The sequence below is a fragment of the Oncorhynchus kisutch genome, unplaced genomic scaffold, assembly GCF_002021735.2.
Source record: "Oncorhynchus kisutch isolate 150728-3 unplaced genomic scaffold, Okis_V2 Okis07a-Okis12b_hom, whole genome shotgun sequence".
NCBI classification, from domain to species: Eukaryota; Metazoa; Chordata; class Actinopteri; order Salmoniformes; family Salmonidae; genus Oncorhynchus; species Oncorhynchus kisutch.
The window spans coordinates 13,005,725-13,025,724 of NW_022261984.1; the positions used below are offsets into that span (position 1 = coordinate 13,005,725).

The following is a 20,000-nucleotide window of genomic DNA, read 5'->3' on the forward strand; positions in this document are numbered from 1 at the left end:
CCCTTTGATCTGTTATTATCAGGATCAGAAGTTGACTGGTGAAGGTCCCTTTATGTTATTATCAGGGTCAGAAGTTGACTGGTGAAGGTCCCTTTATGTTCTGTTCTCATCAGGATCAGAAGTTGACTGGTGAAGGTCCCTTTATGTTATTATCAGGGTCAGAAGTTGACTGGTGAAGGTCCCTTTATGTTCTGTTCTTATCAGGATCAGAAGTTAACTGGTGAAGGTCCCTTTATGTTCTGTTCTTATCAGGATCAGAAGTTGACTGGTGAAGGTCCCTTTATGTTATGTTCTTATCAGGGTCAGAAGTTGACTGGTGAAGGTCCCTTTATGTTCTTATCAGGATCAGAAGTTAACTGGTTAAGGTCCCTTTATGTTCTGTTCTTATCAGGATCAGAAGTTGACTGGTGAAGGTCCCTTTATGATCTTATCAGGATCAGAAGTTGACTGTATTGTATAAATGGTGTATTCGGATGTATAATTTCTATATAGTATATTGTGCGTATTCTCTTAATTTGTATTTTTACCCCTTTTTCGTGGTGTCCAATTGTTTTAGTAGCTACTATCTTGTCTCATCGCTACAACTCCCGTACGGGCTCGGGAGAGACGAAGGTTGAAAGTCATGCGTCCTCCGATACACAACCCAACCAAGCCGCACTGCTTCTTAACACAGCGCGCATCCCAACCCGGAAGCCAGCCGCACCAATGTGTCGGAGGAAACACCGTGCACCTGGCAACCTTGGTTAGCACGCACTGCGCCCGGCCCGCCACAGGAGTCGCTGGTGCAAGATGAGACAAGGACATCCCTACCGACCAAGCCCTCCCTAACCCGGGCGACGCTAGGCCAATTGTGCGTCGCCCCACGGACCTCCCGGTTAGGACAGAGCCTGGGCGCGAACCCAGGGACTCTGATGGCACAGCTGGCGCTGCAGTACAGCGCCCTTAACCACTGCACCACCCGGGAGGCCCTTTGGGCGTATTCTCATGTATATTTCTAAACACTATGATGTGTATGTGTCTCTAACAGAGATCTCTGCTCAGTCTGAGTCCAGTGAGATCAGACAGGACTGGAAACCTCCGTTCCTTAGCAACGAGGAGTTCACCCAGCTCATGCTGGAGGTGAGATACACAACATTACCCTACGATTACTACTACTGTACTACCCTACTAATACTACTACAATACTACCCTACTAATACTACTACTGTACTTCCCTACTAATACTAATACTGTACTACCCTACTAATACTACTGCAATACTACCCTACGATTACTACTACTACTGTACTACCCTACTAATACTACTACAATACTACCCTACTAATACTACTACTGTACTACCCTACTAATACTACTACAATACTACCCTACTATTACTACTACTGTACTACCCTACTAATACTAATATTACTACAGTATTACCCTACGATTACTACTACTGTACTACCCTACTAATACTACTACTGTACTACCCTACTAATACTACTACAATACTACCCTACGATTACTACTACTGTACTACCCTACTAATACTACTACTGTACTACCCTACTAATACTACTACAATACTACCCTACTAATACTACTACTGTACTACCCTACTAATACTACTACAATACTACCCTACTATTACTAATATTACTACAGTATTACCCTACTATTACTACTACTACTGTACTACCCTACTAACACTACTACAATACTACCCTACTATTACTAATATTCTACAGTATTACCCTACTATTACTACTACAGTACTACCCTACTACTACTACTACTGTACTACCCTACTAATACTACTACAATACTACCCTACTATTACTAATATTACTACATTATTACCCTACTATTACTACTGCAGTACTACCCGACTAATACTACTACAATACTACCCTACTATTACTAGTATTACTACAGTATTACCCTACTATTACTACTACAGCACTACCCTACTAATACTACTACAATACTACCCTACTATTACTAATATTACTACAGTATTACCCTACTAATACTACTACAATACTACCCTACTATTACTAATATTACTACAGTATTACCCTACTATTACTACTGCAGTACTACCCGACTAATACTACTACAATACTACCCTACTATTACTAATATTACTACAGTATTACCCTACTAATACTACTACAATACTACCCTACTATTACTAATATTACTACAGTACTACCCTACTATTACTACTACAGTACTACCCTACTATTACTACTACAGTACTACCCTACTATTATTAATACTACTACAGTACTACCCTACTAATACTAATATTACTACAGTACTACCCTACTATTATTAATACTACTACAGTATTACCCTACTATTACAGTACTACCCTACTATTATTAATACTACTACAGTATTACCCTACTATTACAGTACTACCCTACTATTATTAATACTACTACAGTATTACCCTAATATTACAGTACTACCCTACTATTATTAATACTACTACAGTATTACCCTAATATTACAGTACTACCCTACTATTATTAATACTACTACAGTACTATCCTATTATTACTACTACTACAGTACTACCCTATTATTACTACTACTACAGTACTACCCTACTGTAACAGTCGTATTAACTAAAGTGTAATGTTGTGTTGTTAGGCTCTGGATGGATTCTTCACAGTAGTAATGACAGACTGGTTACAGTCATATTAACTAAAGTGTAATGTTGTGTTGTTAGGCTCTAGATGGATTCTTCATAGCGATAATGACAGACGGGAACATCATCTATGTCTCTGAGAGCGTCACCTCCTTACTGGAACACCTGCCGGTGAGTCGGACTGTCTGATTAGTACCACAATCCTATTGGACAGAAGGGTTTGATGCCTAGTACCACAATCCTATTGGACAGAAGGGTTTGGTTCCAATGCATAGTACCACAATACTATTGGACAGAAGGGTTTGGTTCCAATGCATAGTACCACAATACTATTGGACAGAAGGGTTTGGTTCCAATGCATAGTACCAAGAGCAGCATTATCTGATATAATTTGACTGAGAACACATGGTCATTTACAGCAACGACCTGGGGAAGAGTTACAGGGAGGAGGGGATAAATGAGCCAATAGGAAGCTGAGGATGATTAGGTGGCCATGATGGTTTGAGGGCCAGATTGGGAGTTTAGCCTGGACACCGGGGTTAACACCCCTACTCTTACGATGAGTACCATGGGATCTTTAATGACCACAGAGAGTCAGGACACCTGTTTAGCATCCCATCCGAAAGACGGCACCCTACACAGGGCAATGTCCCCAATCACTGCCCTGGGGCATTATTATAAAAAATAAAACATTTAAGACCAGAAGAAAGAGTGCCTCCTACTGGCCCTTCAACACCACTTCCAGTAGCATCTGGTCTCCCATCCAGGGACCAATCAGGACCGACCCTGCTTAGCTTCTGAAGCAAGCCATCAGTGGGACACAGGGTGGTCTCCCATCCAGGGACCAATCAGGACCGACCCTGCTTAGCTTCTGAAACAAGCCAGCAGTGGTACACAGGGTGGTCTCCCATCCAGGGACCAATCAGGACCGACCCTGCTTAGCTTCTGAAACAAGCCATCAGTGGGACACAGGGTGGTCTCCCATCCAGGGACCAATCAGGACCGACCCTGCTTAGCTTCTGAAGCAAGCCATCAGTGGGACACAGGGTGGTCTCCCATCCAGGGACCAATCAGGACCGACCCTGCTTAGCTTCTGAAACAAGCCATCAGTGGTACACAGGGTGGTCTCCCATCCAGGGACCAATCAGGACCGACCCTGCTTAGCTTCTGAAGCAAGCCATCAGTGGGACACAGGGTGGTCTCCCATCCAGGGACCAATCAGGACCGACCCTGCTTAGCTTCTGAAGCAAGCCAGCAGTGGGACACAGGGTGGTCTCCCATCCAGGGACCAATCAGGACCGACCCTGCTTAGCTTCTGAAACAAGCCATCAGTGGGACACAGGGTGGTGTGCTGCTGGCATGCAATTAGCTAATTACAATTCATTTCTTATTCGTTTCCTACTTAAAAATGTACTTGGATGTGAAAGTGTACAATAAAATGTTTCTATACCTTCCCCAGTTGTGTTGAACTCAACGTGGTGTGTGTGTGTGTGTGTGTGTGTGTGTGTGTGTGTGTGTGTGTGCTCGTTCCCCAGTCGGACCTGCAGGACCAGAACCTGTTAAACTTCCTCCCCCTGAATGAACACTCGGAGGTGTACAAGGCTCTCTCCAAACACCCCTCCGACCCCGAGAGCCTCGGACCAGAGTACCTCAAGAGTGAGTAACACCCAATCACATTGCCACCTTATTGGCTGCTGGCCTATCACGTCGCTTCTTATACACTGCCGTCCAATCAGATCACTTGTTATACACTGCAAGCAGTCAATGCTGCAGTGCTGTGCAAATATATCGGGCATGTTGTATCTGTAAAACATCTGTAAACACTGTCAAAATGTTTTTAAGAGAAATGATTGTAAACGTAGTTAAGGTTGGTGTTCGTTGTGTTTGGTATTTTAATCGTGATTACAGCCAAGAACCAGCTGGAGTTTTGCTGCCACGTGTTGAGAGGAACCATCGACCCTAAAGAACCTGCCGTCTACGAACGCGTCAAATTCATCGGCAACTTCAAGTCGCTGAACGACGGTGAGCGTCTGGTTTCGCTAGAAACTGTTCTTGTTTTATCAGCTGGAGAACAAAATAAACAGCTGTTAGTTTGATCGTCTGTTCTGGTTTCTACTCCTGGTAACGCTCTCCCTCTCCTCTCCTCTCCTCTCCTCTCCTCTCCTCTCCTCTCCTCTCCTGGTAACGCTCTCCTCCCCTCCCCTCCCCTCTCCTCTCCCCCCTCCTCCCCTCACCTCTCCTCTCCTCTCCTCTCCTGGTAACGCTCTCCTCCCCTCCCCTCCCCTCTCCTCTCCTCTCCTCTCCTCTCCTCTCCTCTCCTCTCCTCTCCTCTCCTCTCCTCTCCTCTCCTCTCCTCTCCTCTCCTCTCCTCTCCTCTCCTCTCCTCTCCTCTCCTCTCTCTAGTCCCCAACACCACCAGGAATGGTTTAGCAGGAGTGTTACAGAGATCCCTACAACCTGCCTTTGATGACCTGGTCTGCTTCGTAGCCACCGTCAGGCTGGCTAAACCACAGTTCATCAAGGTAACACACACCATACACCACACACCATACACCACACACCATACACCACACACCATACACCACACACCACACACCATACACCACACACCACACACCATACACCACACACCATACACCACACACACCATACACCACACACACCACACACCATACACACCACACACCATACACCACACACCATACACCACACACCACACACCACACACCATACACCACACACCATACACCACACACCACACACCACACACCATACACCATACACCATACACCATACACCACACACCACACACCATACACCACACACCACACACCATACACCACACACCATACACACACACACCATACACCACACACCATACACCACACACCATACACCACACACACCACACACCACACACCATACACCACACACCATACACCACACACACACACACACACACACACAAACACAAACACTAGTGCTGAGCAATTACTGCTTCTTGAGGTCGGTTCGGTTTCGGTTCGATTAATGAAAAAATAATCCTGGTTTTTCGATTTCAATAATTTATTTCTAAACATTAAATGCACTATGCATTATGTGGGTTGAACTCTGTAACATCACAGAAGTCCCATGATGCTTAGCGACGGTCCATTACTGCCTATCACTTTATTAACCTTCAGATATTCACACTACTCCCTCTCCCTCTCTCTCTCTCTCTCTCTCTCTCTCTCTCTCTCTCTCTCTCTCTCTCTCTCTCTCTCTCTCTCTCTCTCTCTCTCTCTCTCTCTCTCTCTCCCTCTCTCCCTCTCTCCCTCCCCTCCCTCCCTCCCTCTCTTGACTTTAATTAAATATTTAAGTTCTGTATATTACATTAGTTTTATTTGATGACTTTATTATTTCATTCCAAGTCATCGTCTCAACAGAGCTGCTGTCTGACAAAAACACTGTTTTAATATGTATTTGTAGTAAACAAGGTATTATTTAATGACTGCTGAATATCAACTATCAAATCACTTAGATCCTGTATTTCCGGGTAGAGATACCTCACGAAGAAACTGCTCTTGATCGCACGTTCTTCTCTCTTCTCTAGGCGTGCAAAGGATTATGGTCATTGTAGTTAATTATTACCATGTTTTCTGAGCTAAACTATGTAGAATATTGGCCTGTTGAAAACTACAACTCCCTACTACAACGCACAGTTCGGGCTTGATCTGATTTATCTCTAGAAAAACTGCGCATTGAGCTCACGTAAAAAAAAACTGAACGAAATGGAATTTAAAAAATTGAACTAATGTTGGTCAGTTAGTTGTTTAAAAGCTCAAAATGAATCAACATTTTGGTTAATCACTCAGCACTAACACACACACACACACACACAAAGCTACACCTGCATATAGATATTTTCTATATTATATACACTCACCGGACAGTTTATTAGGTACACCACCCTGTTTACTAAAATGGGTTTGAGGCTTTGCGGTGTGATCGTCAGTGGCAGAACTAGTGACCGTAGAGGCTTTGTGGTGTGATCGTCGGTGGCAGAACTAGTGAACGTAGAGGCTTTGTGGTGTGATCGTCGGTGGCAGAACTAGTGACCGTAGAGGCTTTGTGGTGTGATCGTCGGTGGCAGAACTAGTGACCGTAGAGGCTTTGTGGTGTGATCGTCGGTGGCAGAACTAGTGACCGTAGAGGCTTTGCGGTGTGATCGTCGGTGGCAGAACTAGTGACCGTAGAGGCTTTGCGGTGTGATCGTCGGTGGCAGAACTAGTGAACGTAGAGGCTTTGTGGTGTGATCGTCGGTGGCAGAACTAGTGACCGTAGAGGCTTTGTGGTGTGATCGTCGGTGGCAGAACTAGTGACCGTAGAGGCTTTGTGGTGTGATCGTCGGTGGCAGAACTAGTGACCGTAGAGGCTTTGCGGTGTGATCGTCGGTGGCAGAACTAGTGACCGTAGAGGCTTTGCGGTGTGATCGTCGGTGGCAGAACTAGTGACCGTAGAGGCTTTGTGGTGTGATCGTCAGTGGCAGAACTAGTGAACGTAGAGGCTTTGTGGTGTGATCGTCGGTGGCAGAACTAGTGACCGTAGAGGCTTTGTGGTGTGATCGTCGGTGGCAGAACTAGTGAACGTAGAGGCTTTGCGATGTGATCGTCGGTGGCAGAACTAGTGAACGTAGAGGCTTTGTGGTGTGATCGTCGGTGGCAGAACTAGTGACCGTAGAGGCTTTGCGGTGTGATCGTCGGTGGCAGAACTAGTGAACGTAGAGGCTTTGTGGTGTGATCGTCGGTGGCAGAACTAGTGACCGTAGAGGCTTTGCGGTGTGATCGTCGGTGCCAGGAGTCGGATCCAATATCTCAGAAACGGACGCCCACCTGGGCTTTTCACGACTGTGTCTAGCGTTTACCGAGAACGGTGCGACAAAACGAGGAACGTCCAGTCAGCGGCAGTCCTGTGGGTGAAAACAGCTGGTTGATGAGAGAGGTCCAAGGAGAATGGTAGGAATGGTTCGAGCTAACAGGTGGGCCACAAACAGACAAATGGAGGCACTACAACCAACAGTGGGTTGAGCTAACAGGAGGGCCACAAACAGACAAATGGAGGCACTACAACCAACAGTGGGTTGAGCTAACAGGAGGGCCACAAACAGACAAATGGAGGCACTACAACCAACAGTGGGTTGAGCAAACAGGAGGGCCACAAACAGACAAATGGAGGCGCTACAACCAACAGTGGGTTGAGCTAACAGGAGGGCCACAAACAGACAAATGGAGGCACTACAACCAACAGTGGGTTGCAGAACGGCATCTCAGAACGCACTGGTCCTTGTCAAGGACGGGCTGTTGCAGCATACGACCAAATCAAATGTATTTATAAAGCCCTTCTTACATCAGCTAATATTTCAAAGTGCTGTACAGAAACCCAGCCTGAAACCCCCCAAACAGCAAGCAATGCAGGTGTAGAAGCACGGTGGCTAGGAAAAACTCCCTAGAAAGGCCAAAACATAGGAAGAAACCTCGAGAGGAACCAGGCTCTGTGGGGTGGCCAGTCCTCTTCTGGCTGTGCCGGGTGGAGATTAGAAACCTAGAGAGGAACCAGGCTATGAGGGGTGGGCCCGTCCTCTTCTGGCTGTACTGGGTAGAGAGGAACCAGGCTCTGTGGGGTGGGCCAGTCCTCTTCTGGCTGTGCTGGGTAGAGAGGAACCAGGCTCTGAGGGGTGGGCCAGTCCTCTTCTGGCTGTACTGGGTAGAGAGGAACCAGGCTCTGAGGGGTGGGCCAGTCCTCTTCTGGCTGTGCTGGGTAGAGAGGAACCAGGCTCTGAGGGGTGGGCCAGTCCTCTTCTGGCTGTACTGGGTAGAGAGGAACCAGGCTCTGAGGGGTGGGCCAGTCCTCTTCTGGCTGTACTGGGTAGAGAGGAACCAGGCTCTGAGGGGTGGGCCAGTCCTCTTCTGGCTGTGCTGGGTAGAGAGGAACCAGGCTCTGAGGGGTGGCCAGTCCTCTTCTGGCTGTACTGGGTAGAGAGGAACCAGGCTCTGAGGGGTAGGCCAGTCCTCTTCTGGCTGTACTGGGTAGAGAGGAACCAGGCTCTGAGGGGTGGGCCAGTCCTCTTCTGGCTGTACTGGGTAGAGAGGAACCAGGCTCTGAGGGGTGGGCCAGTCCTCTTCTGGCTGTGCTGGGTAGAGAGGAACCAGGCTCTGAGGGGTGGCCAGTCCTCTTCTGGCTGTACTGGGTAGAGAGGAACCAGGCTCTGAGGGGTGGGCCAGTCCTCTTCTGGCTGTACTGGGTAGAGAGGAACCAGGCTCTGAGGGGTGGCCAGTCCTCTTCTGGCTGTGCTGGGTAGAGAGGAACCAGATCACACCGGGGTTCCACTCCTATCAGCTTAAAACAAGAAGAAGCAGCTCCAGTGGGCACCGCCATCAACAACACTGGACCCTTGAGAAGTGGAAAAACATGACCTGGAACATGATAGATGATTTCAGTTTACTAGAGTGTCCTGGTCCGTCCCCAAGACCTCTACCCAATAGAGCAACGATGGGATGAGATGGAACAGGCTGTTAGCAGCATGAATGTACCACCGCCCAATCTGCAGCAACTGTGTGATGGCTGTGGGACGTTTCAGACACCTTGTAGAATCCATTCCCCCGAAATAATTCAGGCTGTTCTGGAGGCAAAATGAGTCCGACCAGGTACTAGATTGTTGTACCTAATAAACTGGCCACTGAGTGTATATTGTCTATCTATATTCAATCATCGATATTTTATGTAAGACATATTGATATCTATCTTGTTGTCTATCCCTCCATAGGAGATGTGTACAGTGGCGGAGCCCAATGAAGAGTTCACCTCCCGACACAGTCTGGAGTGGAAGTTCCTATTCCTAGACCACAGGTAACACAGTCTGGAGTGGAAGTTCCTATTCCTAGACCACAGGTAACACAGTCTGGAGTGGAAGTTCCTATTCCTAGACCACAGGTAACACAGTCTCTAGTAGTTATTATTCCTAGACCACAGGTAACACAGTCTCTAGTAGTTCCTATTCCTAGACCACAGGTAACACAGTCTCTAGTAGTAGTTATTATTCCTAGACCACAGGTAACACAGTCTCTAGTAGTTATTATTACTAGACCACAGGTAACACAGTCTCTAGTAGTTATTATTACTAGACCACAGGTAACACAGTCTCTAGTAGTAGTTATTCCTAGACCACAGGTAACACAGTCTCTAGTAGTTATTATTCCTAGACCACAGGTAACACAGTCTCTAGTAGTTATTATTCCTAGACCACAGGTAACACAGTCTCTAGTAGTAGTTATTCCTAGACCACAGGTAACACAGTCTGGAGTGGAAGTTCCTATTCCTAGACCACAGGTAACATAGTCTCTAGTAGTTCTTATTACTAGACCACAGGTAACACAGTCTCTAGTAGTTCTTATTACTAGACCACAGGTAACACAGTCTCTAGTAGTAGTTATTATTACTAGACCACAGGTAACATAGTCTCTAGTAGTTCTTATTACTAGACCACAGGTAACACAGTCTCTAGTAGTTATTATTCCTAGACCACAGGTAACACAGTCTCTAGTAGTAGTTCTTATTACTAGACCACAGGTAACACAGTCTCCAGTAGTTCTTATTCCTAGACCACAGGTAACAGTCTCTAGTAGTTCTTTTTCACAGGTAATTCATTTTGTATAAGTAGATGGTTTCACCATCAAAGTGAACCAGTCATTGTCCTCAGTTGACCTGACATACCACAAACCTGAAATACCCCCCCCCCCCCCACACACACACACACAGTCTTGTATAGGTAAGCTTGTGGGGACACATAATTCAGTCCCTTTCAAATTCTTATTTTCCCTAACCCCGTACTCTTACCCTAACCTTAACCCAAAATCCTAACCTTAAACCTAACCCTAACTACTAACCCTAAAACTAACCCTAGCTCCTAATCCTAAAACTAACCTTAGCTCCTAGCCCTAGCTCCTAGCCCTAGCTCCTAACTCTAGCTCCTAACCCTAAAACTAACCCTAGCTCCTAACTCTAGCTCCTAACCCTAAAACTAACCCTAGCTCCTAGCCCTAGCTCCTAACTCTAGCTCCTAACCCTAAAACTAACCTTAGCTCCTAACTCTAGCTCCTAACCCTAAAACTAACCCTACCTCTTAACCCTAGCTACTAACCCTAGCTCCTAACCCTAAAACTAACCCTAGCTCCTAACCCTAGCTCCTAACCCTAGCTCCTATCCCTAGCTCCTAGCCCCTAACCCTAGCTCCTAACCCTAGCTCCTAACCCTAGCTCCTAACCCTAGCTCCTAACCCTAAAACTAACCCTAGCTCCTAACTCTAGCTCCTAGCCCTAGATCCTAACCCTAGCTCTTAACCCTAGCTCCTAGCTCCTAACCCTAGCTCCTAACCCTTGCTACTAACCCTAGCTCCTAGCTCCTAACCCTAAAACTAACCCTAGCTCCTAACCCTAGCTCCTAACCCTAGCTCCTAACCTTAAAACTTACCCTAGCTCCTAACCTTAAAACTTACCCTAGCTCCTAACCCTAAAACTAACCCTGGCTCCTAACCCTAAAACTAACCCTAGCTCCTAACCCTAGCTCCTAACCCTAGCTCCTAACCCTAGCTCCTACCTGTAAAACTAAGCCTAGCTCTTAACCCTAGCTCCTAACCCTAAAACTAACCCTAGCTCCTAGCCCCTAACCCTAGCTCCTAACCCTAAGACTAACCCTAGCTCCTAACCCTAGCTCCTAGCCCCTAACCCTAGCTCCTAACCCTAAAACTAACCCTAGCTCCTAACCCTAGCTCCTAACCCTAAAACTAACCCTAGCTCCTAACCCTAGCTCCTAACCCTAAAACTAACCCTAGCTCCTAACCCTAGCTCCTAACCCTAAAACTAACCCTAGCTCCTAACCCTAGCTCCTAACCCTAAAACTAACCCTAGCTCCTAACCCTAGCTCCTAACCCTAAAACTAACCCTAGCTCCTAACCCTAGCTCCTAACCCTAAAACTAACCCTAGCTCCTAACCCTAGCTCCTAACCCTAAAACTAACCCTAGCTCCTAACCCTAAAACTAACCCTTGTCCCCAGTTGGTCAAATCCTTGTTCCTTTACAGTTGTTGTGGGGACTTATCAGTTAAACACACACACACACGCACGCACACGCACGCATGCACGCACGCACACACACACACACACACACACACACACACAAAGTCGTATTATGTTAATAAGTAGGCTGGGTAACTGATGATTTCATTTCCTCCCTCCAGGGCTCCACCAATCATAGGCTACCTTCCATTTGAGGTCCTGGGGACGTCGGGGTACGACTACTATCATGTAGACGACCTGGGGACACTGGCCAAGTGTCACGAACACTGTGAGTTACACACACATATACACACACACGCACGCACACACACTCTGACCGCCCCTCTCTCCTCTCTGTCTAGTGATGCAGTATGGCAAAGGGAAGTCGTGTTACTACAGGTTCCTGACCAAAGGTCAACAGTGGATCTGGCTCCAGACTCGTCACTACATCACCTATCACCAGTGGAACTCCAGGCCTGAGTTCATCGTCTGCACGCACACCGTCGTCAGGTAGGGAGGACATGTTATGGCAATGTTTAACTTCTAATGGGCAGGCGGGACCTCATCTCACTGTCCAATCAGAAAAGATCTGTTTAACTTCTAATGGGCACCTGGCCAACATCCGGTGAAATTGCAGAGCGCCGTAATTCAAACTACAGAATTATAAATATTTAATATAAATATTTAAGTGTAAATACATCAAAATAAAGCTTCTTGTTAGTCCAGATTTCAGATTTGTGTCAGATTTCAAAAAGGCTTTACGGCGAAAGCAAACCATGCGATTATCTGAGGACAGCTCCCCGCACACAAAAGCATGAAAACAGTTTTCAACCAGGCAGGTGCGACACGAAAGTCAGAAATAGCGATATAAAAAATGCCTTTGATGATCTTCTTCTGTTGGCACTCCAAAAGGTCCCAGTTACATCACAAATGGTCCTTTTGTTCGATAAAGTCCTTCTTTATATCTATAACTCAGTTTAGCTGGTCGAGCTTCAGTCAATAATCCACCCAGTTTCCCTCCTTTAAAATGCATACAAAAGACTGTTGACATCTAGTGGAAGCCGTAGGAACTGCAACCTGGGAGGACTTCGCTTTATAATAAAAGTGACAGCCATTGAAAATAGTGGTAGGCTGAATTAGTGGTAGGCTGACATTAGTGATAGGCTGACATTAGTGGTAGGCTGAATTAGTGGTAGGCTGGATAAGTGGTAGGCTGAATTAGTGGTAGGCTGAATTATTGGTAGGCTGAATTATTGGTAGGCTGACATTAGTGCTAGGCTGACATTAGTGGTAGGCTGAATTAGTGGTAGGCTGACAATAGTGGTAGGCTGAATTAGTGGTAGGCTGACATTAGTGGTAGGCTGACATTAGTGGTAGGCTGACATTAGTGGTAGGCTGACATTAGTGGTAGGCTGACATTATTTTAACAGTTTTAGAAACTTTAGAGTGTTTTGTATCCAAATCTACCAATTATATGCATATCCTAGCTTCTGGGCCTGAGTAACAGGCAGTTTACTTTGGGCACGCTTTTCACCCGGCCGTGAAAACGCTGCCCCCTACCCAAGAGAGGTTAAACAACGACCGACAGATTGACACAACTCATCTCACTGTCCAATCAAAAAAGATGATTAGTCATGTCACTGTCCAGCGTCCAATGAGATATTCTGTCTGTCTGTGATCTCCATAGTGATGAGGAGAGGTTAAAACCTATTTGTTTGAATTTGCATATAGTTCTCCACACACACTGTCGTCAGGTAAGATTGGACTACATGGTTGATCATCTATATACTTCTAAAAATCTGACTCATCATTTATTGTAAATTCTTTAAGGCATAACATATTTTATTTAAAATGAACAACAGAATAAATCCTTCCAATTTGTATAAAGGACTAGAAAATGGAAACATAATTCTGACTATCAATGGAAAAAATAATTATATTGTGAGGGACGGTTTTGTTCTGTCTCTCTGTGTAACTATAGAGAGGTGACTTGTTCTGTTCTCTGTGTAGCTATGGAGAGGTGACTTATTCTGTTCTCTGTGCAACTATGGAGAGGTGACTTGTTCTGTTCTCTGTGTAGGTATGGAGAGGTGACTTGTTCTGTTCTCTGTGTAGGTATGGAGAAGTGACTTGTTCTGTTCTCTGTGTAGCTATGGAGAGGTGACTTGTTCTGTTCTCTGTGTAGGTATGGAGAAGTGACTTGTTCTGTTCTCTGTGTAGCTATGGAGAGGTGACTTGTTCTGTTCTCTGTGTAGGTATGGAGAAGTGACTTGTTCTGTTCTCTGTGTAGCTATGGAGAGGTGACTTGTTCTGTTCTCTGTGTAGCTACGCGGAGGTGAGGGCAGAGCAGCGTAGAGAGCTGGGTATCATTGAAGAGCCCCCCCCTGAGGTAACTGTGGACAAGGTGAGATGCATCACCATATTGATGTGTATTTTCCCTCTTTCATATTAATATAACTATGACTGTCTAAGTGATATCTATCTGGTATTAATTTAACTATGACTGTCTAAGTGATATCTATCTGTTATTAATTTAACTATGACTGTCTAAGTGGTAGATATCTGTTATTAATATAACTATGACTGTCTAAGTGGTAGATATCTATCTGTTATTAATGTAACTATGACAGTCTAAGTGGTAGATATCTATCTGTTATTAATTTAACTATGACTGTCTAAGTGGTAGATATCTGTTATTAATATAACTATGACTGTCTAAGTGATATCTATCTGGTATTAATATAACTATGACTGTCTAAGTGATATCTATCTGTTATTAATTTAACTATGACTGTCTAAGTGGTAGATATCTGTTATTAATATAACTATGACTGTCTAAGTGGTAGATATCTATCTGTTATTAATGTAACTATGACAGTCTAAGTGGTAGTTATCTGTTATTAATATAACTATGACTGTCTAAGTGGTAGATATCTATCTGTTATTAATTTAACTATGACTGTCTAAGTGGTAGATATCTGTTATTAATATAACTATGACTGTCTAAGTGGTAGTTATCTATCTGGTATTAATATAACTATGACTGTCTAAGTGATATCTATCTGTTATTAATATAACTATGACTGTCTAAGTGGTAGATATCTATCTGTTATTAATTTAACTATGACTGTCTAAGTGGTAGATATCTATCTGTTATTAATATAACTATGACAGTCTAAGTGGTAGTTATCTGGTATTAATGTAACTATGACAGTCTAAGTGGTAGTTATCTGGTATTAATGTAACTATGACAGTCTAAGTGGTAGTTATCTGGTATTAATGTAACTATGACAGTCTAAGTGGTAGTTATCTGGTATTAATGTAACTATGACAGTCTAAGTGATATCTATCTGTTATTAATGTAACTATGACAGTCTAAGTGGTAGTTATCTGGTATTAATGTAACTATGGCAGTCTAAGTGGTAGTTATCTGGTATTAATGTAACTATGACAGTCTAAGTGGTAGATGTCTATCTACCTCCATTGTGATTAGTTCCTTCTCTCCTCCCTGAAGCAGAGTCAAGACAGTGGATCTGATTCTCAGCTCAACACAGTTTCCAGCCTAAAAGAGGCCCTGGAACGCTTTGACCGTAGCCACACCCCCTCCTCCACCTCTCTGTCCTCACACAAGACCTCCTCACAGCTCTCAGACAACACCTGTACCTGTAAGAGAACACACACACACACACACACACACACACACACATCGGTATCTCTGACTATAATAGGATCTCTCATCTCCATAGCAACAGCCTCCAAGCTCCACATGGACATGGCCACGCCCCCTCATCAGTCACATGTTGCCTCCACCATTGAGATGACATCACAGAGACGCTCCTCCATCAGCAGCCAGGTAAGCCCTGATTGGACAGAATGCGACTGGACAGAAAGTGATTGGACAGAAATAAGCAAGTTTGTTTTGACTGGACGATTGGGTGAGTCCAACAGATGCTATTAAAATACATAATGAATTGAATCTGTTGTGGAGGAGCAGGACATGACCAGGTCCAATTCAACCTGAGACGAATCTACATTGAATCGACTCTGAATCAACTGCAACTGAATCAAACTCACACGGTATCTGTTGTCTGTGTTGGTGTGCGTGTGTAGTCTATGAGTTCTCAGACCACGGGACACAGTGTGACTCCCGTCCATCCTGTGATACAACAACACCAACAACAAGAGGTGAGAAACGCCTGTCTATCTACCCTATTCACCTGGTACCCATCTATCCAAGGTTACAGCCCTATATAGTGCACTACTTTTGACTTTGCCCTATGGAGCCTGGTGAAAAGTAGTGTACTAAATAGTGAATAGGGTGCTTATTTGGGACACCGCTTAAGTGTGACGATCCTACAGTCATTCAGTACTAGTATGTTAGACAGCAGAACCTCCCTACAGGCATTCAGTACTAGTATGTCAGACAGCAGAACCTCCCGACAGCCATTCAGACAGCAGAACCTCCCTACAGCCATTCAGACAGCAGAACCTCCCTACAGCCATTCAGTACTAGTATGTCAGACAGCAGAACCTCCCTACTGCCATTCAGTACTAGTATGTCAGACAGCAGAACCTCCCTACTGCCATTCAGTACTAGAATGTCAGACAGCAGAACCTCCCTACAGCCATTCAGAACTAGTATGTCAGACAGCAGAACCTCCCTACAGCCATTCAGTACTAGTATGTCAGACAGCAGAACCTCCCTACAGCCATTCAGTACTAGTATGTCAGACAGCAGAACCTCCCTACAGCCATTCAGTACTAGAATGTCAGACAGCAGAACCTCTCTACAGCCATTCAGTCAGCAGACATCAGAACCTCCCTACAGTCATTGAGTACTAGTATGAGTACTACTATGTCAGACAGCAGAACCTCCCTCCAGCCATTCAGTACTAGAATGTCAGACAGCAGAACCTCCCTCCAGCCATTCAGACAGCAGACAGCAGAACCTCCCTACTGCCATTCAGTACTAGTATGTTAGACAGCAGAACCTCCCTACAGCCATTCAGTACTAGTATGTCAGACAGCAGAACCTACCTCCAGCCATTCAGACAGCAGACAGCAGAACCTCCCTACAGCCATTCAGTACTAGTATGTCAGACAGCAGAAACTCCCTCCAGCCATTCAGACAGCAGACAGCAGAACCACCCTACAGCCATTCAGACATCATAACCTCTCTACAGCCATTCAGTACTAGTATGTCAGACAGCAGAACCTCTCTACAGCCATTCAGTACTAGTATGTCAGACAGCAGAACCTCCCTCCAGCCATTCAGACATCAGAACCTCTCTACAGTCATTCAGTACTAGTATGTCAGACAGCAGAACCTCCCTACAGCCATTCAGACAGCAGAACCTATTGTAGCCTGACGCTGCTTGCTGGTCATATAACATGGTGGGAACAATCTTTCTCCCTCTGTTTCCCTCTCTCTCTTCCCCCTGTTACTCCCCCATCCAACCCCAAGCCGGTGCTAGAGTTCTCAGCCCAGGTGAATGCTATGCAGCACCTAAAGGACCAGCTGGAGCAGAGGACCAGGATGATACAGGCCAACATCCAGAGACAGCAGGATGAACTCCGAGCCATACAGGACCAACTACACAGAGTACAGCCCCCAGCCATACAGGACCAACTACACAGAGTACAGCCCCCAGCCATACAGGTAGGAGGTATATAGACCCCATACAGGACCAACTACACAGAGTACAGCCCCCAGCCATACAGGACCAACTACACAGAGTACAGCCCCCAGCCATACAGGACCAACTACACAGAGTACAGCCCCCAGCCATACAGGACCAACTACACAGAGTACAGCCCCCAGCCATACAGGACCAACTACACAGAGTACAGCCCCCAGCCATACAGGACCAACTACACAGAGTACAGCCCCCAGCCATACAGGACCAACTACACAGAGTACAGCCCCCAGCCATACAGGTAGGAGGTATATAGACCCCATACAGGACCAACTACACAGAGTACAGCCCCCAGCCATACAGGACCAACTACACAGAGTACAGCCCCCAGCCATACAGGACCAACTACACAGAGTACAGCCCCCAGCCATACAGGACCAACTACACAGAGTACAGCCCCCAGCCATACAGGACCAACTACACAGAGTACAGCCCCCAGCCATACAGGACCAACTACACAGAGTACAGCCCCCAGCCATACAGGACCAACTACACAGAGTACAGCCCCCAGCCATACAGGACCAACTACACAGAGTACAGCCCCCAGCCATACAGGACCAACTACACAGAGTACAGCCCCCAGCCATACAGGACCAACTACACAGAGTACAGCCCCCAGCCATACAGGACCAACTACACAGAGTACAGCCCCCAGCCATACAGGACCAACTACACAGAGTACAGCCCCCAGCCATACAGGACCAACTACACAGAGTACAGCCCCCAGCCATACAGGACCAACTACACAGAGTACAGCCCCCAGCCATACAGGACCAGCTACACAGAGTACAGCCCCCAGCCATACAGGACCAACTACACAGAGTACAGCCCCCAGCCATACAGGACCAACTACACAGAGTACAGCCCCCAGCCATACAGGTAGGAGATATAGACCCCATACAGGACCAACTACACAGAGTACAGCCCCCAGCCATACAGGTAGGAGATATAGACCCCATACAGGACCAACTACACAGAGTACAGCCCCCAGCCATACAGGACCAACTACACAGAGTACAGCCCCCAGCCATACAGGTAGGAGATATAGACCCCATACAGGACCAGCTACACAGAGTACAGCCCCCAGCCATACAGGTAGGAGATATAGACCCCATAGAGGTAGGAGATATAGACCCCATACAGGTAGGATATATAGACCCCATACAGGTAGGAGATATAGACCCCATACAGGTAGGATATATATATATATATTGACCCCATACAGGTAGAAGATATATATATTGACCCCATACAGGTACGATATATATATTGACCCCATGCAGGTAGGGTGATGAGCTGTGTTGCTTTTACGCCAAACATAACGTTTTGCATTGTTGCCAAAAAGTTCAATTTTGGTTTCATCTGACCAGAGCACCTTCTTCCACATGTTTGGTGTGTCTCCCAGGTGGCTTGTGGCAAACTTTAAACAACACTTTTTATGGATATCTTTAAGAAATGGCTTTCTTCTTGCCACTCTTCCATAAAGGCCAGATTTGTGCAATATACAACTGATTGTTGTCCTATGGACAGAGTCTCCCACCTCAGCTGTAGATCTCTGCAGTTCATCCAGAGTGACCATGGGCCTCTTGGCTGCATCTCTGATCAGTCTTCTCCTTGTATGAGCTGAAAGTTTAGAGGGACGGCCAGGTCTTGGTAGATGTGCAGTGGTCTGATACTCCTTCCATTTCAATATTATCGCTTGCACAGTGCTCCTTGGGATGTTTAAAGCTTGGGAAATATTTTTGTATCCAAATCCGGCTTTAAACTTCTTCACAACAGTATCTCGGACCTGCCTGGTGTGTTCCTTGTTCTTCATGATGCTCTCTGCGCTTTTAACGGACCTCTGAGACTATCACAGTGCAGGTGCATTTATGCGGAGACTTGATTACACAGGTGGATTGTATTTATCATCATTAGTCATTTAGGTCAACATTGGATCATTCAGAGATCCTCACTGAACTTCTGGAGAGAGTTTGCTGCACTGAAAGTAAAGGGGCTGAATAATTTTGCACGCCCAATTTTTCAGTTTTTGATTTCTTAAAAAGGTTTGAAATATCCAATAAATGTCGTTCCACTTCATGATTGTGTCCCACTTGTTGTTGATTCTTCACAAAAAAATGCAGTTTTATATATTTATGTTTGAAGCCTGAAATGTGGCAAAAGGTCGCAAAGTTCAAGGGGGCCGAATACTTTCGCAAGGCACTGTATATATTGACCCCATACAGGTAGGATATATATATATATATATATATAGACCCCATACAGGTATGATATATATATTGACCTCATACAGGTAGGAGATATATATATTGACCCCATACAGGTAGGAGATATATAGACCCCATACAGGTTGGATATATATAGACCCCATACAGGTAGGATATATGTATATAGACCCCATACAGGTTGGATATATATAGACCCCATACAGGTAGTAGATATAGACCCCATACAGGTAGGAAATATATTGACCCCATACAGGTAGGATATATATTGACCCCATACAGGTAGTAGATATAGACCCCATACAGGTAGGAAATATATAGACCCCATACAGGTAGTAGATATAGACCCC

At 45.5% G+C, this 20,000-nt stretch overlaps 1 protein-coding gene across 13 annotated transcripts in view; it reads left to right on the forward strand.

Annotated features, from left to right (window-relative positions):
- Nucleotides 1–20,000, forward strand: part of LOC109887115 (circadian locomoter output cycles protein kaput) — a 54,038-nt gene that overhangs the window by 21,624 nt on the left and 12,414 nt on the right. For 10 of the 13 annotated variants that reach the window (XM_031814729.1, XM_031814718.1, XM_031814721.1 and 7 more), the window contains 16 exons: nt 1,028–1,119; nt 2,723–2,812; nt 4,177–4,297; nt 4,550–4,663; nt 5,045–5,163; nt 9,444–9,526; nt 11,912–12,018; nt 12,092–12,239; nt 14,055–14,133; nt 15,244–15,394; nt 15,476–15,582; nt 15,840–15,914; nt 17,194–17,388; nt 17,451–17,666; nt 17,729–18,304; nt 18,425–18,460. In XM_031814729.1, the coding sequence (XP_031670589.1) occupies nt 1,028–1,119; nt 2,723–2,812; nt 4,177–4,297; nt 4,550–4,663; nt 5,045–5,163; nt 9,444–9,526; nt 11,912–12,018; nt 12,092–12,239; nt 14,055–14,133; nt 15,244–15,394; nt 15,476–15,582; nt 15,840–15,914; nt 17,194–17,388; nt 17,451–17,666; nt 17,729–18,304; nt 18,425–18,460 (2,309 nt within the window). The remainder of the gene's footprint in view (nt 1–1,027; nt 1,120–2,722; nt 2,813–4,176; nt 4,298–4,549; nt 4,664–5,044; nt 5,164–9,443; nt 9,527–11,911; nt 12,019–12,091; nt 12,240–14,054; nt 14,134–15,243; nt 15,395–15,475; nt 15,583–15,839; nt 15,915–17,193; nt 17,389–17,450; nt 17,667–17,728; nt 18,305–18,424; nt 18,461–20,000) is intronic. The other 3 variants (XM_031814727.1, XM_031814731.1, XM_031814730.1) reach the window with 2 other exon arrangements.